Source organism: Psittacula echo (genome assembly GCF_963264785.1).
Source record: "Psittacula echo genome assembly, chromosome: 24".
NCBI lineage: Eukaryota > Metazoa > Chordata > Aves > Psittaciformes > Psittacidae > Psittacula > Psittacula echo.
In genome coordinates, this window is record NC_137759.1 from 3,657,370 (window position 1) to 3,678,461 (window position 21,092).

The 21,092-nt window shown below is 41.1% G+C and overlaps 2 protein-coding genes across 4 annotated transcripts in view; one reads left to right on the forward strand and one right to left on the reverse strand.

Annotated features, from left to right (window-relative positions):
- Positions 1 to 3,305: 3,305 nt before the first annotated feature.
- On the reverse strand, positions 3,306 to 9,524 carry HAUS8 (HAUS augmin like complex subunit 8; the record flags this gene model as incomplete). Its single annotated transcript, XM_080634187.1, has 10 exons — positions 3,306 to 3,702; positions 4,464 to 4,605; positions 5,298 to 5,439; positions 5,990 to 6,148; positions 6,652 to 6,723; positions 7,310 to 7,386; positions 8,158 to 8,271; positions 8,930 to 9,026; positions 9,300 to 9,373; positions 9,455 to 9,524. The coding sequence occupies 10 exons, from the start codon at positions 9,522 to 9,524 to the stop codon at positions 3,582 to 3,584; spliced, it is 1,068 nt and encodes a 355-aa protein (XP_080490313.1). The 3' UTR covers positions 3,306 to 3,581.
- A 680-nt stretch (positions 9,525 to 10,204) lies between these two features.
- The window catches only part of MYO9B (myosin IXB), a 42,057-nt gene continuing 31,169 nt past the window's right edge, over positions 10,205 to 21,092 (forward strand). For all 3 annotated transcript variants that reach the window (XM_080633903.1, XM_080633904.1, XM_080633905.1), the window contains exons 1-2: positions 10,205 to 10,310; positions 18,908 to 19,801. In XM_080633903.1, coding sequence (XP_080490029.1) covers positions 18,965 to 19,801 — 837 coding nt within the window. In that variant the 5' untranslated portion in view covers positions 10,205 to 10,310; positions 18,908 to 18,964. The remainder of the gene's footprint in view (positions 10,311 to 18,907; positions 19,802 to 21,092) is intronic.

The window sequence follows — 21,092 nt, forward strand, 5'->3', positions numbered from 1 at the left end:
GCAGGGAAGACTGGAGTAATCCAATAAGTTCTCATTAGCCTAAAATGCAGAAACATCTGCTGGGGTCATGAGCTGCTTACTTGCTGTTGATGAGCAAAGGATCAGCTCCATTTGAAGCTAGTGTGAACAAAAGAACTGTAGGGTTGGGGGTAGTGGTGAAGAGAAAAATGGGCCTCCTGGGCTTTAGCTCCACTGTAGCACATCATGGGCAAGAGGGATACTTCCTCACCTTCAGCCCTGCTTACCCTCTTGCAGGCTTCCGAGCTGGTGCCCAAAACAGTCAGGCAACATTCATGTAACTGAAGAGAACATGGCCAGAGCTCCCCAATCCCACCAGCATCCAGACAGGGCAATCTGTGCAGTGCAAACCTAGTTGAACATCTTTGCCAAAGGCTTTTTAGTCAACTGAGAGAATTTTACAGTGGATGAGTACTTACATTTCTGTGCTCCCCCCTTCCCTCACAGATTCTCAGGCCTAACTGGCTCATTTCACAATTTGCTTTCTGTTTTTAGACCTCCACCCCCACAAAAAAACCCCAGCATCTAAGGACACACAAATGTTAAGAATGGGTCAGTAAGAACTTCTGGCCTGAAAGATGAATACATCCGTAATAAATACAGCAGGAATTCATAGAATAAAATTAAATCTACATTGATCCAAGTTACAGAAGGGAGAACATTATTAATTCTAGGTAAAAAAAGGAAAAAAGGTAGATAACCTGAATAAAAAGAGCCTTTTAAGACGTTCAGGATTCCGGATGATATTCAGAGCATGTGACATTGTCAGAAAACAAGTGGAAAATACAAAATAAGTGGTGTCACATCTGCTTAGCTCCTGCTCCAGTGACTCTGCAGTTCTTTGTTGTTGTTTGTACAGTGTTAAATATAGCAGCATCTAATTCTGTGGCTATTTCAAGGTGGAGGAGCCTAAAACACTTCTGTAAAAAGCCGAAACAGAACCATTTCAAAAGAACATTCAGGAAAATCAAGATGGAAAAGTCTCAGTTTAAAATAGCTTAGAAACTTTTCCTGGAGAGGCTGAGCTGTTCTATTTAACATTTGTTTTACCATTTGTACAAAGAATTACCCAAGTGTTCAGTTTAAGGAAAAGAAAGGCCAGAAGGCTCAAAGCAACACCTATGCTTCTTCTGTACCAGCGACTGCATGTCCCTAGGCTCTTTATTGTTTTGTACATGCAGATGGCCTTTAGCTCCAGGACTCCCACTTTGCTTTAGGCTTGTTGCATAGACAACGGCCGCCACCTGCAGCAGCAAGGACGAATTACTGCCCCAAACATTCATGGCCAGAGGAACCTTTCTCCATCACCCTTCTTCAGGGAAGAGAACTAACAGCATTCCACTCGACTTTAGAGTGAAAATTTTTACTGCTGCCTCTTGTAGCACTAACACTTGGGGGGTGTGTATATATATTTATCTCATAAAATCATGGACTGGTTTGGGTTGGAAGGGACCTTAAAGCTCATCCAGTTCCAATCCTCTGCCATGGGCAGGGATACCTTCCACTATACCAGGTTGCTCCAACCCCATATATACAGCAGTAACTCAGTGGGAGAAAAATCACTTAATTGAAGAAGATGGCTTTAATTTAAAAGTATTTCCTTAAAAAATACAATCTTTTTTAGACCAGCAATAATGTCTACTGTCAGGAAATCCTTGGAAAGACATTCTGACTTACGTCCATGCAGAGACAGAATTATCAAGACTATGGACTTGATTTTCATTTCATCTCTCCTCCCTCAGAACTTTCTGAGTCTTGGAATGACAGCTTATCATAAGCAGGTTAAAGGCATGAGGACACAAATATTATCCAAAGAAATATAATAGGAAATATCCTAGGAAAACCAGCTGTTTGATCAGCAGTTTCACCATATAGAAGCAAGATCTCCATCCCTCAAAACCAAACAGCTAACCTATGACTTGACTGCTTAGCAAAGCTCTCCATCCAGCGGCCAACACTGTAGGTGCAGCTCAGACCCCTGACCTGGGTGCAGCATCTATGACTCGTGCACTGAACGGCAGCACACAGGGGAACTATTAGGTGCAGCTCATCTAAACATGTTTGAGGAAGAAGTGACAGATTAATAGCTCATGGATAAGCTGCTGCCACAAAAAAGGCACTGATATACAAGGAGGGTCTTAATAGCTTGTATGTATTGGCTTCTCAGACAGTGCACGGCACATCTTACTGATCCAGTTACTATAGCTTAATATACTCCTAACTTTTATGAAAAGGAGACAAGAATCTAGTTAGACCTTCAGTAATACAAGGAAGAAAGCCTGAATAGCACTTAAAGGAGTACAAAGAGAATGCTCCAAATATTTTTGAGCAGGCCCCAAAGCTTTCTAGACATAGCTTAAGCCACAAATGTACCACTGCAGACAATGCAAAGTAAAGCCTTTGAAAAACCATCACAGAAAGAGGTTTCACAGGTAAAAAAAAACAAACCAAAAATGAAAACAACAAAACAGAACAGGATACGGCATGTCTTTCAGAGAGAAATGCATTCCATGTGCAAAAATGTAAAGTACATTGAAAAAATATGACACATCTGGCATGTATGTTCGTAACAGATCCCACTCACCCCCAGGCACTTACTCAGTAGTTAGGTTTGAGGTTTCCCTGAACATTCACAGTCCTCTGGCCTCAGCACTTTGGGTGCCAGGAGCTCCTGGCTTGCCACTGGGGGCTCATTAGTGCTCGTAAGTCCATCACCACATATATTGTGTAGCATTAGCCCTATGTAAGCCCAGACAGAAACAAAAGCTTCTGTAGGAGATCAGTTAAGATACTCAAACATGAAGGCTATTGATGCAGCTGTGGAAAATAGTCTTTATTATTAAAAAGAATAAACTCCTTCAACAGAAGGAGTCAGATTAATACAAAAGCATTTATGATTGTAGTAATTGGATTCCAAGACAATTAGGCAACAAATTACCAAAACTTTTCACTTGTTACAAGTAACTTGAGTTCTTTCAACTATCAGCCTCGTTACTTACTACCCACGTAGCTTTTCCTCTCAGCAAATCCAGAAATAAGGGACAATAAAGCAATCCTCCAAAAAGCTGTTCAAGGAGGGACCAATTACCATGCTGTACATACCTACAGAATCTCCTAATAAGATCAGCAGATGCACAGTACCACATACACAATTCCACATCTAGATTCTAATACGTTGTCCTGTAAGGAACACTTCTTTATAAAGAGATGCAAATCAGTGTTCCCAAAACCAGTACAAGAAAGTAAATCAAGAACTTTTATAATACATAGGTTATATTTGCCAGTAACAAGGTTTCTTATTCTTTACCTTTCAGTACTGTCACGGCAGAAAGGGATGAGAAAGGGGTCACAGAAATTCACGTTCAAAATCAAAGTCTCCTCATGGGACAGCATATAGAACAAAACTCCTTTTTTCCTTATCGGTAAGCACACGTGCTGCTGGTTTCGTATTCTAGTATAACTGAAAATTTGGACAAGTCACACTTCATACAAGAAGTAAAAAGGTAACAAATCTGCTGGCACTGACTTAGTAACCCCCCCGCTTAGTAAAACAATACACAAACTTATTTGAAGTACCAGCGCTTCATAACATCTAGTCCATGCTTCTCTTCGCATTTTCTTTGGTTACGCAGAGAAACTTCTTTACTAACTTCAGAGTACAGGTTCAGCATTCTTGTGAAGCTCCTGGAACAAATGAAGGAAGCTAAATCAGCTACTCTGAAGGGTAACAACTCCTACTTAAGCCCAAAGCCTGGACATTTGCATCATTCTTCTACCAAGGAGCTACCAGAAGAAAAAATGTAAACCAAGAATTTTCTTCCCAAAGGCTAGAATTTGGAAGAGAGGAGGGGCAGTTTGCAGGAGGGGGATGCATGGCTTTATGGTCTATCAATCTGCTAAGATTTTAGCTGTAATCTTTTCTGAAGCAACAAAGAAAGTAAAGGAAATATTATCATGCTTCACCTCTTCTTTACACTCTCAGCAATACTTTGTATTTGTTGACACAGTATCTGAGGGGCAAAAACCCCAACCTTTTCTGCGCTCCTCACACCTCCTAATGGACAATATATTTGCATGGTTATTATTTAAGACAGAGTGTTTCTAGTTCACTTTCTTGTGTCCTGCAGTTCTCCACTCTCCTACATGCTTGTACTTTATCAGGGCTATTCTTATTCACCAAAATTCTCAGCTAAAGTATCAGAGAAGGGCACACTAAAGCAGTCTGCTTAAAATACACAAACAAAAAACCACAACCACCTTTAACCATAGGCAGGGTAAGGACACAAATACGAGTGTCCGCTATGAACTGAACAGAATTAAACTTAGTGCTACTATCCCCTCAATTCATCCTTCCCCAATACATGGTTTTGATCTATATTGGCAAGATTTATAGATTTTCCTCTGAATATTTAGCCAATGAGTCTTCAACTGATTGTTGTAAATACCTTTGAAGCTCTTCATCCAGTTCCTGAGACACTTCTTTAAGCTCTCCCAGTACACTAAATGCTTTCGTACTTTCTTCTGAGTAGCTCGGTGTAAGTTCTGTCAGAAGCTCCTCTGAGATCTTTAACTGTTTCCACAGTTCTTCTACAACAGGAGATGTTAAAGATACTATTCAAAAATGCAAGTACTGGCATCAGTTAATACAAGATTACATAACAGCTCCTGTAACTACAGAGGCAAGTGAATTAGATGATGGAAACTACTGTTTGTTCACCTTTCACAAACACATGAGAAAACTGTGAAAGCCGAATTATTTTTAGCTGTTGTGACCAGCAAGGGGCTATTAAAATGGCTAATCAAGCTCTCATTTAGAGTATGTCAGAGATTTTTATGACAAATGCAAGAGAAAGAACAAGTTTTAAACATTCAAAATTCACTGCTCTGGTTTCATCTGGGGTAGAGGTAATTTTCTTCCTAGTAGGTGGTGCAGTGCTGTGTTTTGGCTTTAGTCTCAGAATAGTGCTGATAACACAACCAATAGTTAAGTTGTTGCCAAGAATCTCCTTTCTTACTGACCAGCAGTTTAAAACTGTAACTCTTTGTCCAGACTTCAATACAAACCACAAGTACTAATTTATTAACAAACATTCTCTGATTCTAGACAACACACAATGCATTCAACCACTAGTTCTGCAAGAAAGATGTGCAAATCTACTGCTCTAACAGAGAAATAAGAGATAACAGTACTTCGGCAACTTTCTCACTCATCTGGAAGAAAGGAGGAGGAAAGCCATGAATACAGTTAAAAGCAAGCTTGATGACTCAAATTTTCGTACCAAGGTATGTTTGCATATCTCCTTCTATGTGAATATTCTTTATGGGTAATTCATGTCTAGTGGCATCCAGGGAAACTGCAAATCTTTTATACTTCTCTTGAAGTTCTTCACAAACAGGAAGAAGGGAAGAAAGTAAATCCATCTGAAAAAGACGTGAGGAACCAACATTTCTTCAAAAGCAAACACAGGTTCAGTTTTGAAAATTAAATCTTAAAAGAACTTCATTATTCATTAGCAATTTGCTTTTTTTACAACCAGGCCAGACCTACTGCTGTCTGACATCTAAATATAAGACAAAGATGTTCACTTCTCAGGGCTAGCACCTCAGCTCTAGACGTAACTGTGTAACTGCAGGATGCTCATGGGGCTTATGATACTCTCATCTCCTACGCACCAACTGCAGACTGCTCTGACAATCACTGCTTGACTATTGCATGCCTGACAGTTCTAACTTCTCCTTCCTGACTATCCATGAAGCACAACAAAACAAGGACAAAGGCATTTGCTTAGGTTATTAGAAAGCGTTACATGCCACAACAGGAATTAGGTATTTATTCTGTTTAAGATGCATAAAATTGTACCCCAGCAGGCCACAGAAGCACAGAAATCTTCCCTGAATAAACGAAGCAAAGCTCACCTCAAAAGTGAGCTTGTTTAAATACAGGAGAAGCATAAATTGTAATAAAGTCTACCTGTTTGTCTAACGCCTCATTAAGTTTCTGCTCTCTTTCTTGGAGTAGAATGTCCCGCTTTAACTCGCAGAGCTTCTTATGTTCTCTCTCCTTTTCTTCATACAACATTAACAAGTTTTTTTCTGCTTCTTTCTCCAGCTTGGCAAGGTTTTTTTCTGCCTATTACATACAAAAAATATTCACAGCTAAATTAATACTATATCTAGATAATTAGCACATTGCCAAATAAACAAATGTAAGCCTTAGACCAGGCCAAAGAGCTTCAGTTACTGAATTGGAGACTTCATGCAATGAGCACAGTACATTATCCCCACCATCTTCTTCCCCCACCCCTGCAAATGGTTTTTGTAAAGGAGAAATGCACACGTACAGCACTGAGTGAACAAAGTCACTGCTACAACCTTGAACTCCAAACACTCTCTCTCATGGTGTTCCCAAAACTTCTGTGCATCCCTACTTCATGAAGAACCAGCATCAGCTTAACAAACTGACACTGCATTCGCTCTAAGAGTTTCCAAAGCAAGTCACACAATTTTACAACTATCAACACAGAAAGTCTCAAAATGCAGCTTTTACGGATCCAAAGCACAAACAAGAGATTAAACAATTCCTCAATATCAAGTTCTTCTACCTGAAATACCAAATACTTGACTGACTCTCACCTTTAGCCTTAGGTAAGTTAAAAGCAGTGTCTGAGATTCCAGCTCTTCTACTACATCATTAGAATCACTTTCCTTCAAAAAAAGAGCAGAATATACTAGATCAATTTTGGTATTTAAACAATTAAATACTCAAATAAATTACTGAAAGTCCAATTTGTGCCCAGAATCATCATCAACAACCGTCAGCTCAGTGAAAAAAGCTTGGATTTTTAAACAACATGTTAATTAAATACAGCTCTTTATTCCACCACTTTTAAAAGCATTTTCAGCAGCTAACACTGGTAGAGAACTTGAAATTTCAGTGCTATGTTGAATGAGATGCCTAAACAAGACACCTCAAATTAGACTTAATTAACATTAGTGATCTGTACAAAAATGTCAGAAAATATTTAAAGATAACAAGAATACAAAAAGAATCCACTTGAGGGGATGCTACAATTGGAGCAGATTCTTTAGCACAAGAAATGTAAGCAAAGCTTCTGTCAGCATTAGAACACTTATAAGCAAAGCAAACATCGCTATCAGTAGAAGAGACTTATTCTCTGACTTTAGGTCATCCCAGGATAATCATCCCAGTTGTTATCAAAATTAAAGACAAAAATCTTCACTTCATGCATTTCAAAATACGTGTGCTTAACAAATGAAAGCAGTGACTCACCTCTGCTTCAGAGTCTTGACATGCATCTTCTTCGTGAGCAGATTCTGAATCAGGAGGCTTTTTGTGCATGGTTTTATCTGAATCACAACAGAAAAGTTATTGCTCTCTTCTACCGAGGTATACACAGTGGGTCAACAAATGTCCTGGGTTCAGCTGTAACAGTTATTTTTCTCCTTCCTAGTAGCTGGTGCAGTGCTATGCTTCAGCTTTAATCTGAGAATAATGCTGATAACACACCAACGGTTTAGTTGTTGCTAAATAATGCTTATTCTGATCAAGGACTCTTTCAGTCTCTCATGCTCTACCAGCGATGAGGGGCACAAGAAGCCAGGAAGAAGAAGAGATAGGACACCTGGTTCTGAGTTACCAGCTGGGTTTAAACCACAACAGCATACCATCAGGTTCTTCAAAGGCAAGGATAATTTCAAAATTATTATGTGTAGCAGTAAAGATGACTTGTGCTCGATTTCTGGCTCTGATGATAGTTATGAGAAGATGTGGAGCACAGGAGCATTTAGCTTTAATTGACAGTTACAGACAGATGTGGTACAATTTTCAGAAGGGCTGATAATCTAACACACATCTCTTACAGAAACAAATATTGAGAGTACTTTGTCCTTTAGTATTTGATTGTAAACAAAAAGGACACACAAAAGATATTTAAAGCTGAAGTTAATTTAAGCCCTGAAGGTCTTAATACCTCCACTTAACGACACTTGAAATAACATTAGTCTTATTTAACAAAATCTTTTTGTGAATATAGAAGAATACAAGGGTTACTTATCACAAGTTACAGCACATACGTCAAAAATGATAAAACAAGGAACTGAGCATAAGTGGAAGCTTACCACTAACAGCTGAAAGATCTATGTCCGGTAGGTCAGTTTTAGCCTCATCTAGTAAAGTGGACTGCAAGTAACGTTTCTCAACACTACCTTCATTTAATGAGCTGGGGGCAACACCTGAAGAAAGAAGCTGTTATCAGACTAAAAGAATTAGAACAGGTTCTGCACAAGTTCACAGTTCCATATTCTTTCAGTAACATGTGGCAACCTTACACAAGTTTTTACAGATGTACTTTATACACATCATTAGCATACTCCCTCTCTTACGCAGAGAGATAAGCTAGTTCAGGCTGTTATTGTCTTAAACACAAGTCAACAGCACTCAGATATTAAAAGGGAATAATGTTATTTCTTCAGGATATTTCAAGTCAAGGTCTTGCAGAAAGCTTTTTGCAATTCAGAGAAATAAAAACTGTTTTGCAGACAGGAATTTTTCAGTCCTTTACACTGGGTTTATTGAAAATGTTACATTAAAAGAAAAAGCAGAGCAATGGTGAGGGCATAGTAAAAGAGTAGTTCAAAGCCATAGCCAGAAAGCATGAGAGATGCTTATTTTAGACAATCAAATGATGCAATTCCAGATCCAGACAAGAGTTTAACGCACTTGAGTTTACACCTCTTAATCCCACACCAAATTAATTAATTCAGATAATTGGCAGCAGTACAATTAATACAAAATACGATCTCTTAACAACATTTTAGAGTTGGTAAGAGTTTCACAGGTTACAAATACAAATTCACAAAAGAACAGCTTTGAAATTGCGGTAAAACCTACCACCAGGAGTTTTACATTTCTGGGAAGAAGCTGATCTTGGTTTAGTTGCAGATGACGGTTTAGAAGTGGACTTCGCTAAGGAATTTCCTGAAGCACCCTGACAATCAAGAAACAGATAAGACTGAACTGAAAGATGTGACTGCAATCAGCACTGTATTTTGCCCCCTACTTGAATGTTGACAGTAAACAACTATAACCCCACGGCAGTTCAGTGCTTTACAAATCATCTGAGTACTGTCCCAAATTCCCACCCCAGTCTGCATCTCCTCATCACCCCATAACTCCCTTATAACCCCAGCAGTCTTGCTGTCACAGGTCCGAGCCGCCCTCATCGTTTCTACACCCTTTGCTGAAAAGCACCTAAGCTCACATGTAAGGAATCCAAATGCCTCTTGGCGTCTTTCTTATCGTACTGCAGGTAGCGAGACTTCACGATTCTTCCTCCTGAAGAAGGAGCAAAGAGAGCTCAGGCGGGCCCGCCTCAGCTTCCCGCCTCAGCCGGAGCGGGCTCACCCTCTCACTCACCTTTCTTCTTTGTCTTAGACTCTTCTCCGCCCGCCGCAGCAGCCTCAGGGCCGCTCGCCTCGGCGGACATCCTGCAAGGGCAGAGCGGGAGACGCCAACAGCGGCAACGGGACGCTTCAACGGGAAGCCTCCGCCTCGCGCCGCCTCAGCCGCGGCCCGCGTTCGAACGGTGGCGCGCGAGCAGCGCCGGCCGCGCTTCGGATGAGACAGCGCGCCCCCTGTCGGGGCGGAAGAACAGAATCAGCCTCCGAGCTGGGGGCTCACCGCGAGACTGCTGCAGCGCCGGCGTGAAGCAAAAAATGGGGGACCCCGGCAGCTCCTACAGCACGACGGACCCCAAACCTTCCCCAGACCCTCGGCGGGAGGAGGCTGCTCTCTGTAGCTTCATGAGCGCGGAGGTGGGGATCGTCCGCGCGGCCCCAGTGCTCTTAAAAATGGCTGGAGAAAGGCGGTGAGCACCACAACCGCCACCTGCACCACAGCGGGACCCCCCACAGCACCGTGAGGTGACGCTCCCAGCACTGCGGTTCTTTGGCTTTCATACAAATCCGCCCACTCCTGCTCCTCGCTTCCTACCTCAGAAAATACCTGGCTCCCGGCGAGCACCGGGCTTCCGAGCTAGGAAGCGGCAGGCAGGGCGGAGGGGCCGGGCCAAACCGAGCACCGACTACCTCAGCCCCGCGGCGACGCTTCGCGTTTCCCGCCCCGGCGCGGCCCGCCCTGAGCGCGGCGCTTGCGCTGTGTGCACGCGGCGCTGAATGGGAGCCGCCCTGCCTCCCTCTGTACCCGGAAGTGGCTGAGCGGGGCCTGTGGCGGGAGGCGGTGCTGGTCGCCAGCGCTTCACCCACCGGCTGAGGTAAAGGGAGGCGAAGCGCGACTTTGTGTCCCTGATGGGTGTCCTCTCGTCTTCCTTTCTCCTTTCTTTCTTCCTTTACTCTTTCTCCTCCTCTATGGGCGATTGAGCTCTGTAGCGGTGCCACTTAAGCGGGACCGGGTCTCACCGCGAACCGGGGCGCTCCGGGGCGGGCTGAGGAGTCCAGTGCGTGTGGAGAGGGATTGGGAGGTGTCTGGCGGGTTCTGCCGCTTCCTTCAGGAGCCTGGGAGCCGTGCCCCGGGGCGGCGGGCGCTGGAGAGGGCGCTGCTTGGGGCCAGGGGAGGCGCGGGCTGGAGCTGAGGGGGCTCCTCACGGCCGGGGGGCAGCTGTTTGGCTGCTCTCTCGTTTTGCATCTGATGCGTTCGAAGAGCTGGATGTGCCCGAAGGGAAGGAGCGCTCCGCGCCGCCCGCCGTGCCTCCCGTCTCTCGAGCGATGTTAACTTCCATCGCCCGTTACTGGGCTTAACCATGCAGCGTTCTGCTGTTTCATGTGATGTCTCTAAGTCTCGGTATGAGCAGCCTGTGAGCTTTCGTACCGACATCTCAGCATCTTTCAAAAAAAACTCGCTGGGTTCTTTTGTTTCTTTGTTTTATCTTTGGGCGACTCTTGACAGTATCAGTGTTGCTACTGCATTGAGGTCGTTCTTTATCACGGTGACCATCATTGCCTAACAGAGACATGCCTCTAGCTCTGTCCTGGTAGTACTGCGTCTTTTTGGTAAGTTCGGTTTTGCAATCTCTGCAAAGTAAAACTTGTGCAAGCTGGGAACATCTTTTTGTAATGCGGTGGTAGACTAAAAGTAGCAGAGTCCTGTCCTACTTCATGACTGTTGTGACCACACAGTTGATACAGGTAGATGTAATCCTAATATAAGATGACTTCGCAGCCTTGTTTTTTATTACTTCATGAGTATTTTGGCAAATTCTTACAGAGCTTTGTTTGCAAGTCCTGTTTGTATAAAGTGAGAAGTACCTTGGATGTAAAGGAGTTCGGTATTCTTTGATTTCACCTTCTAGAAATGTGTGGCAGTGTAGCAAAGGGCTGGAGATGATCTCAGGCTTCTGGCAAATACAATTAGCCTTTCAAAGATGTCATCAGCATCCTCCCACGTTACGCCTAGAGGTGGATTGGTATCGGTTTGTCTACAGAGATGTTTGCAAATAAGAGTTTGTCATGGGTAATTAGAAGCTCTGATTCCAGGTCTGGTAGCTGGAATATATGGCTGAAGTACTTGCCCTAAAGTAACAGAGTGAGGTAATCCTGCATTCCGGTATAGTGTATTGGTGTCACACGCCTCAAGTTTTAGTAAGTCTTTGGTGTCTTTTACTCAGTCTTGTCAGGAGCAAGTCCACTTGATGTAGAGGAAGCAATATGGAGAACTTCTAACATACATATATATTCATATTAGCTTCAAGACTCATTGAGGCTCTTTTCTGAAAAGAGTGAATCTTTGTTCTTTGTGTCTTTGAACTAATGATGAGATTTTCTACCTTCTCTGCATTTAAAGTCCAGTAACGTTGTGCTTTCCAGGATGATGCATCTAAGGCCATTTCCTTAACCATTAGTGTTTACTTATTAGCATAAATTCAGGAGTTAAAAGCAGTAATGTGACACAATTGTTTTTGTAGAACTGTACTACTTGGGCTGTTTGGGATTTGTTTGATGGTTGGTTTGGGTTGGATTTGTTTTGGCCTGCTTGAACGTTTGTCTTAACAAAAGCTTTTTCAGTAGTTGAGTGTTGCAGTTTCTGCAGTGACAGGACAGCTATCTGTGCAAATGGATAGTCTAATCAGTAGGAAAAAAGACCATAGGTTTGTGGGGTTTGGTGGAACCTAAAATGGACATAGAACTGAATAATTTAGGAAGAGTAAATGCAGCTGATGAAAAATTGAAACGAGGTTCACTTAGAAGCTAATGCTTTGTACAGACTGAGTTTTCTGACAAATAATGATTCAAACATTAGGCCTCTTGAATAATCCTGTGTATGCATAACTGTTTGACTCATATGCACATAGTTCAATATTGCTTCAGCTAAATATGGCATTTCCTTAACTGGATGGTCAAATACCATGATTTGTGTATCAGGGGCATTTAAAAAAAAAAAAACATTCCTGAAAGATGCAACAGTATGAGCTATCTCAGCAGTCAAGGAGAAGAGTGAAAAAATATGATGCAAAAGTAAGTTTGTGGTTCGGTACTTTTTTGTGAATTTGAAGGCTGAAAGCCATTTATTAATCAAATTTCTAAGAAACAAGACCTACTAGCAAGGAGGAGTAAAGCCTGAAATGCTGATAAGGATTTGGTTTTTTTCAATAGGTGGCTATTTTAATAGATGATCTGCCTTCTGAAAGGACCGGGAGTGTCTTTATTTCAGAAAATGAAAGTTCAGAGATTTTGTCTGTAGTATATCGTGTTTTCTTGATGTATCAAATGACTTGAGTGGGGCTTGCAGAGTTGCTTTTATCTAGGCTTTATTGTGTTGTTTGTATCTGATTACAAAATGAAACTCAATGCAGATCCTAGAAAAAATATGTTACTCTTTTAAACACCAGCAGGGCTTAACAATAAAAATGTGTTTAAAACTATTTTTGACAAGCGCACATTCTGCTAATGAACCCTTTTGCCCCCTAGTAATTCACACAAAAGAGCAACATGAAGCTTCTGAAGAAAATTTCTTATCAGTGTAAATGCAGCATTAGACCAGAGAAATTTTTACTTCCTTTGTTGACGGCTGTAATGCTATTAAGGATAAAATTAAGAAAACTACAAAAAACGGTAGTATAGTCTCCAAGGTTCTTCTGGCTTATGTTCTTAGCCTCTAACACTCAGTTGTTTTCCCTTCATTCCTTGTTTTCTCAACAGAGCTACATTTTCATTTCCTCTGAATCATACTCAAGCGTACATCTGTAACTCTGATATCATACTTTTTGTAAGGTAATAACATGTTACAGGTCTTTAGTGTCACCATAAGCGTGATAAGGTATCCTTGTCTTGAGGTTAGATTGTGCATCTGAGTCATTAAGAGGAAGTAGAGGTCTGTATCTTGGGTGGTTCAAGGGTGTATATTGGGTTTGGGGTCTCAAGGGCCAGAGGGAATAGGAAGAAGGTAAAGAGGAACTCCTTGTAACGAAGGTAATTTCTTTGACTTTTTCCTGTGTTACGTTGCATTACTTACATTGCAGTCCAGTTTCTCCTTTGTTAAGAAGTCTGTGGCAGTAAGTTCTCTGGTGGGGTTGATTACAAACAGTAGTAACAAATGTGTTGTAAATTTGCACGCTTCATTCAGAACCACTCCTTTTGGCGTAGAAAAAGCCAAGAGCTTTTAGTTAAACCAAGGATCTGAAGTTCAGTCCAACAGAACTTTTTATGACCAAGAAAAATACTGAAGTGTTAACGGAATGTTAAGCAATTTTGAGATAGTGTCCACTAATGTCTGGAATACTGGAGAAGGAAAGAAATAACATTAATTGTGCTCAACAGCAACTGTATGTCCTTGTGACAGGAGATAAGAGCTGAGGCCTTTGCCTTCCCTATAATGTAATTAATTGTGAAAACTTTACAGTGTCTCTGTAGCCTGTTTTGCTGGAAATTCCTTGCTTTGGAAATCAAGGATATTAACAGCTGAATGTTTTTGAAATTGCTCTAAGTTTTCAATTTGACAGACACAAGGTCTCTTTTAGGGATGGTCATAGGCAATTCTGGTATTCCAGAAGATTAGAGGTACTAGAAGATTAGATCAGGCACTTGTGATGTGTTTCTACTTTTGTGTTGAAAATGACTTGAACAATGGGAGAAGCTTGAATTATTCCGTTTGAAGAATGCAGCGCTGGAAATGCACATGAAGATATGAAGAACCAGAATATTCTAAAGCTCATCCTCACCAATTTTGCTGTAATGGTAGCTTTCCCTTTTTAGCTTTGCTATGATTCATTGACTAAATATGTGGCTTCAAATTATAGCCTTATTTAAACTAAACAGATACCCTGTGCTGATTAGGGTGAAATTATCTTCTGGACTTCTACTACATTATTAAGTGGATGCTGTTGGCTTTAATGCATGTTAAAAATTAATTGGCTTGATAGAGACTTGCAAAAACTTGCTTATTTTCTTAAGCAAATGAAAGTATTAATTGATACTTAATATAAAAAGAAATATGTCATTAGACTGTTGCCTTTATAAGTTTATTATGTTGGTGCTATTAACAAATATGCTGTAGATCTTATGAAAGATGGGGTAGGGGAAGGTAACAAAACCCTGAAAAGGGATTTTAGATGTGTTAGAATTGCTTCCATTTTTCTAGTCCTGTTGGAATTATCCTTCTAGGACAGTCAAGTAAAGGTGGCCTCTGATACCTTGTATTTAAGTTGGCCTAGTGCTATTTCAGATTTACTTGTCTTCAATCTCACTTGAAGTTCAAGTATCTTAAATTGTGTATGTTATACTGGCACAAAGAAACCACTGTCTCAAGGGTGCAAATCGTATATCACTATATCCTTTAACACACTAATCCCCTGCAGCTGTCGCCACTCATGCCCACAGAATTAATACAGTGCAACTTCTTGAATAAAAGTTTAAAAAGCTTTGCATGTCAAACTTTTTTGACTTCTTTGCTTGCCCAGCTTGCCTAACTCTCTTTGCATCTGTAAAGTAGGGCTATGGTGAAAAATGCTTTGCTGTGTTTTGTAGATGCTGATGGCTGTCCTTGATAAATTCTGAGTACTGTGAAGATGTATGCTTGTGCTGCAAAAAGCTTGTGGAAAGTAAAACATTTTAAGGAAACCAGGGAGGAGTCTGAATGTGAAATCTAAAATTAGTTGATGTGCACCTAGTGCCAGCTTCTGCCTCCCACTTGTTAAATACTCTAATGCACAGCTGTGTGTTTTTGCATGCATTGAAAAGGGGCTTCTTATAAGAAAGAAATGGAAGTAACTTTGCAGAATTTCTGTCTACAGTGGTGGTGAAGCTGCTGTTTTCCCAAGTTTGATGTTTTGCATGCTGACCAGTATGGTTTCATTATTACCTTCTCCTCTTGTATTTCTCCTTTTTCTTCCACTGTTCTGTGCACCTGAAGTCAGGCTTGTGCTTCCTCCATGAGCCAAATTACACTGAATAAATATTTCAATGGCTTAAAAGTTTTCTAAATTATTAGGGATAATAAAACTGAGAAGGAATCATTGTAATCATCTGTTCAGACCACTCCTGACATTAGTAAGAGGATGGTACCTGATTCACTTCTCTGATTTACAGGCATGTCTGTAACTGGGAACTGACTGATCTTTAGCAGTCAGGCCTCAGTGTTAGTTCAGGTTCTGCAGTGCAGTGGAGCCTTCTGGTGACATTTGTGTCTTGTGTTACCCTGAGTTTGTCTAGTTTTGAATTCCAGCCACTGGCTTGTGTTGTAGCTTTGTCCTCCAGCCTGGTGATTGTTACCGAACTCTGGTTCCCTATGCAAGGACTTAAACTGATAACAGTCTCCTCTGGGTGTTTCTCATAGACAAAGCTTCTAGAGTATTTTGCAGTAAGGTATTTTCCAACAGATTTGTTGCTGTTGTTGCTGCTCTTATCTCAGGTTCTTAACTGAATTTCAGATATCTTGTAGATGCAGTATTGGTCACATACTTTCTAAGTATGAGGGTAATAGGGCTGCCTAACAAAATGTTAATTCAATATTTATCTGGGGAATACACTCACTGTCATGCTTGTGGTGTTATATTAGAATAACCATATTGAACTGATTACTTGCTCTGATTTTTCTCTGATGTTTACTTTGATGCCAGGAATGCACCTTTGCTAGAATCTAATCCTCCTGTTGCTTGATGGTACCCTGTCCTTAGTTGAATACTGGGACTCATAATCTCAGTATTAAATGATTTGAAGTAGCATATCTATTTAAGTTGTTGAGTGAAAGCAGTCTTAAAGCTCAGTGGTGTTGAAAGCAAGCAAGTAATGTCTGGATTTCATACCTGGTTAAGATGGAGCAGTGTTATGCTGACTGGCTGGCTGCTGCTGCTGTGACTGTCAGCAAGTTCTTTCTACTGTAGGCAATAGAATGATGGATGCCTGGTTGAACTTCCACGAAGTTGTATGGTGACTGCGTAATTTAGAAATCTGTATGTAGCAGAAATACATAAAGGTGACATCTGCATATTGCTTTGTCAGAAATCTGTCTTCTTCAGGACAAGTGGTCTTGTTCTTTCTAGTTCTTCAGTCATGCACACCTGAGCAGACCCTGCCAGCTATCATCATGTTGTTGCTTGCTGTAATTGGCCTGGCTTTTTTCACTGGTAGAGAAGAGGCCATCTGTGTTCTGTTTCCTCTTTGGAAAGCATGATACGAGAGTCTTGAGCAATGTACCAGATACATTGTGGTAGATGACATGAGATGAGGTTAGGAAATACATGTTAGTAAAGTCAGAGGTCAGCACCTATGTTCAGCTCTTATTTGTGCTGGGTTTTTTAGGGTGCTATTCTGGCAAAAATGCTCACTGAGGAGACTTCCTCTATTGTACCAGACTGTGTGGCTGAAACTAATTGCTGGGAGGAAAAAAGGAAGTCTGCACAAGACTGTCTCCCTTAAACTGGCTGGCTAACTTGAAAGGAAAATGGTCACTGTTCTTTTTGTCTGCTCCAGATTCACCTTGCCCATGAGCAGTAGCCTCCTGTAGGTCCTACTGTATGTTAAGGTGTTTGAGCTTTTATAGATTAAGAATGCTTTACAGTTGCATGGTTACAATTGCAAAGGTCCTTCAGACTTACCTACTGCTCAGTGATAAGTACAGGAAATGGAGAAGGGGCTTTGAGCTCACTGCTCCTTCCTTCTGTATGACCAAGTTCTTGGAGTAAGCTCTCCTTAATGAATGACAAATAAAACGTAACGAAGGAAAAACTCATTCTCTGAGGGATCATACAGCTTGCCCAGAGATGTGCTGTGGTTTGTCTTGCTGTCTGTGGCTTGCTCAGCCTTCCTTTTGATGAGTAGCCACTGAAAATGATCCAGCCTGAATAACAATGTCTTCTGTAAGCTCACTATTCAGAGTTCCCTTAAAGAAAAGTTTTCTACTCTGAGGCTTTTCATGAGGCAGAACTATGTCATATGTTTCTGTGCCATGATTCATTACTTGCAGTAGAAGTGGCTGCTAAATGCTTCCAACTCTACTGATCTTAATTTGAAATGATTGCTCTCTGTGGCCTTATGCAAGTTCCTGTGCAGTTTTTTAATGGCAAAAAGCAACTTCACTGGCATTTCTCTGCCCCTTTTTTAATATGTATTTGGCATGTAAGTGTATAATTAGAACACTTTGTTCTTGAACAAAAAATTAAACTTATATTCTGGGTATGAAGTTTTACAGACTGTTAAAGGGGATACTTCATTATCCTTCTCGGTTTACTCCCTGTTGATAAGCTAGTAAACTGTTGAGCTAAAGCAATGTAAGCAAGCTTAGTCCTGGTGATCTGGATGTACCAAATTCAGTTGAGAGAAAAATCACTTGCAAAGGCATGGAGTTACGAAGTCAAGAGGCTTTTAATTTGGCAGGAAGGAGGAAGTTGACTTCTGTGAGGTTAATGTTAGATTTCTGGCCTGCATCAAGAATGAAAGGAGGAAAAAGAAATCAGAATGAATGATCTTGGAAACTCATGCATGAGGTCACTGAAACCCAGTGAGGAAAGAGTTGTAAGTGAAGTGGGGTATTTGGGATCTCGTTAGTTGAACTGAAAAGTAGTCGCAATAGCATCAGTTTTACTTGTTTGCCTAAAATGGAAGATAAAAAGTGCATTCAAACCTTTCTGCAGCAAGGATGTGGTTCACTCGAGTGAAGTTAGCAATCTTTTGTCTGAGTAAATGATGCATGTTTAGGAAATCACTATGGTGTGTGGGGTTAGGAGATGTTGATGGCAGTGTTTGCACTGGTCAGCTATAGGCAGTTTCCTTACAGCTGAGTGGGTAAATCCTGTCCCCAGTCTGTACCTCTTGTGAAACGAGGTCAGTTGGGGGAAATGAAAAACTGTGTGGATCTTGGTGTCAGAACCATCTTTCTCCTTGCACCTATGCACTATTCCTTCTGCCATAATTCGTGACTGCTCTGAACTGTCTCTGCTGATTTAAGAAGTGATCAAACCCTGTTGCTACCTCAGGCTGCTTGTGCAGCTTTAAGGGAGGGTTTATGTGGGAGGATAAATAAATGTTTGTGTAGCCATACAGTGAAGCAGGCCAGGGAAATTACCTGGGTTAAAACTAACCTGGGAAAACAAGGAAGTTTGAATTTAGACGCTTACCCAGTTCAGCTTGCTTTGTGGCTGTAAGAATGCTTGCGTTACCTTAACTGGGAGGAAGGGATGGCCCGGGAATAGAAGGAAGAGTGAAAAGAGCATAGATCTTGTGCAGCTGTCAGTTCTATGAGGCAGGCTAAGTAGACTGAAACAATAGCACTGATGTGTGTTAATAGTGGATTGATTCTTTAATAACTTGACTATTCCGTAACTTCATTTGCATCCTCCAGAAAATAATATCTCTTGTACACATTTTGTTTTAAACACCTGACTTTCTTTTTTCTCTTTCTCTCTTATTTCTTCTTTTTTAGACAATGGGCACTGCATATTAAGCAGGGGCAGAAGACCGAAGCCCATCTGGGGACAGAATGAGTTTAAAAGATGCTGACAGTGCAGTTTGCCAGGCAAAGACAGCCTACAATCTTCATATTTACCCCCAACTCTCAACAGAAAGTGCTCCCTGCTGCAAAGTGACAGCAACCAAGGACAGCACATCTTCAGATGTCATCAAGGATGTGATTAATATCTTAAACTTGGATGTCTCGAAACATTATGTGCTCGTGGAGGTGAAAGAATCAGGTGGTGAAGAATGGGTACTTGATATCAATGATTCTCCAGTTCATAGGGTTTTACTTTGGCCTCGTCGCGCTCAGGATGAACATCCACAAAAGGATGGGTACTACTTTCTTTTGCAAGAGAGGAACACTGATGGGACCATCAAATATGTCCAGATGCAGTTGCTTTCCAAGGAGGCAGATGCTCGACGTTTGGTTGAAAGGGGATTTCTTCCATGGCATCAGGAGGACTTTGATGACTTGTGTAATCTTCCCAACCTAACAGAGACAACGCTCCTAGAGGATCTCAAGTGCCGCTTTCTAAAACACAAGATTTACACTTACGCAGGAAGTATCCTGATTGCAATTAACCCCTTCAAGTTCCTGCCCATTTATAATCCTAAATATGTCAAGATGTATGAGAATCATCAACTTGGGAAGTTGGAGCCTCATATTTTTGCCATTGCTGATGTGGCTTATCACACAATGCTTAAAAAGCATGTTAATCAGTGCATAGTTATATCGGGTGAAAGTGGGTCTGGGAAAACTCAAAGCACAAACTTCTTAATTCACTGCCTCACTGCACTGAGCCAGAAAGGGTACGCAAGTGGTGTGGAGAGAACTATTCTAGGAGCTGGGCCAGTTCTGGAGGTAAACTTCTGCTAAAATTGCCTTCTGCAAAGATTGTTTCTTGAAAACTTCAAATAGCTGCTGTTGAATACTGTGTTTGATGGTCACCTAAGGTTTAGACTTTATGTATCACTGGGCTGCACTGGTGTTTGGCTGTGTTGCTCAACTGCTTCTAATTGATTTTCCTTAATTCATCCTTCCGTTCGCTTGACTTCCTGTTGCTTTTAATTTATATTTGACTTAACTTTCCACTACTAAGAACTGATATTCTGGGACAGAGGTTACCTGTGTTCTCCATCTTAAAGTTTTGATGGCATTTGAATCAAATCATAAGTAAATGTTTTCATAAAAAGAACGTTTCCACTTGAACATGAACTGCTCAGTGTAGTCATGCCTTTATGTGCAAGCATGTCCTGCAGCATTTTTATGAACTCACTTTTTGAGGGAGTTACTTCCTTTCTACAACTTTGTTTTCAAGAGAGCAACATTGTTAGTTGGGAAGAAAATGTGAGTTGGTTTTGGCTTGTAATTACTACAGCATTTCCAACAGAAAGCAAAACTGAACATGTGAGAAGGAGGGGGTACAGCTGGTCTTGCATTAGTTTACAGACTTAGACTGATCTTGTAGACTTCAGCCTTTCCCTTTTGTGCTCTCATCTGAAAGGAAAAACTCCGAATACTTGAAAGCATGTAATGGTCACCCATAATAAAATCTTCAGCTCTTGTCACATTTTAGACTATTTAAATGTAGAAATTACAACACTTTCATTAAAAAAAAAAAAAACCTTTTTCTAAGTTTTTAGATAAAATGTGAAAAAGCAATAAAGTTAAACTTTAAAATGTGTTACATTATAAATTATTTGAAAGCATGTCTGTAAAGAATGAGGAATACCTGCAAGTTCTTTTTTTGCCTTGCTTTCTGCTGCTTGAAAGAAGAAGTAAAATTGTTTGAGGTTTGGTTGCTGGAGTTCAAGTTTGCAGTTCTACACAGAAAACAGGAAGGGGTCACTGTGGAAAGCACTGATCAGCTGATCCTTCTGCCCTTGATAAAATTAACTGTTTCACATCCTAGTCTCCGGATGTGATACAGCTGTGTCAAACCAGGAAGAGACAGAAAAACTTGTGTTGCATTTTGTCCATTGAATGAGAAATGCACATATCCCCAGATTGAAAATCAAAATTAGTAACTTGCTGGAGTAACGGCTGGATGTATAAAGACAGACTGAGAAAGTTGGGGATGCCAGAGAGGGACTCTTTATCAGGGACTGTAGAGACAGAACAAGGGGTAATGGGTTTAAACTGAAACAGGGAA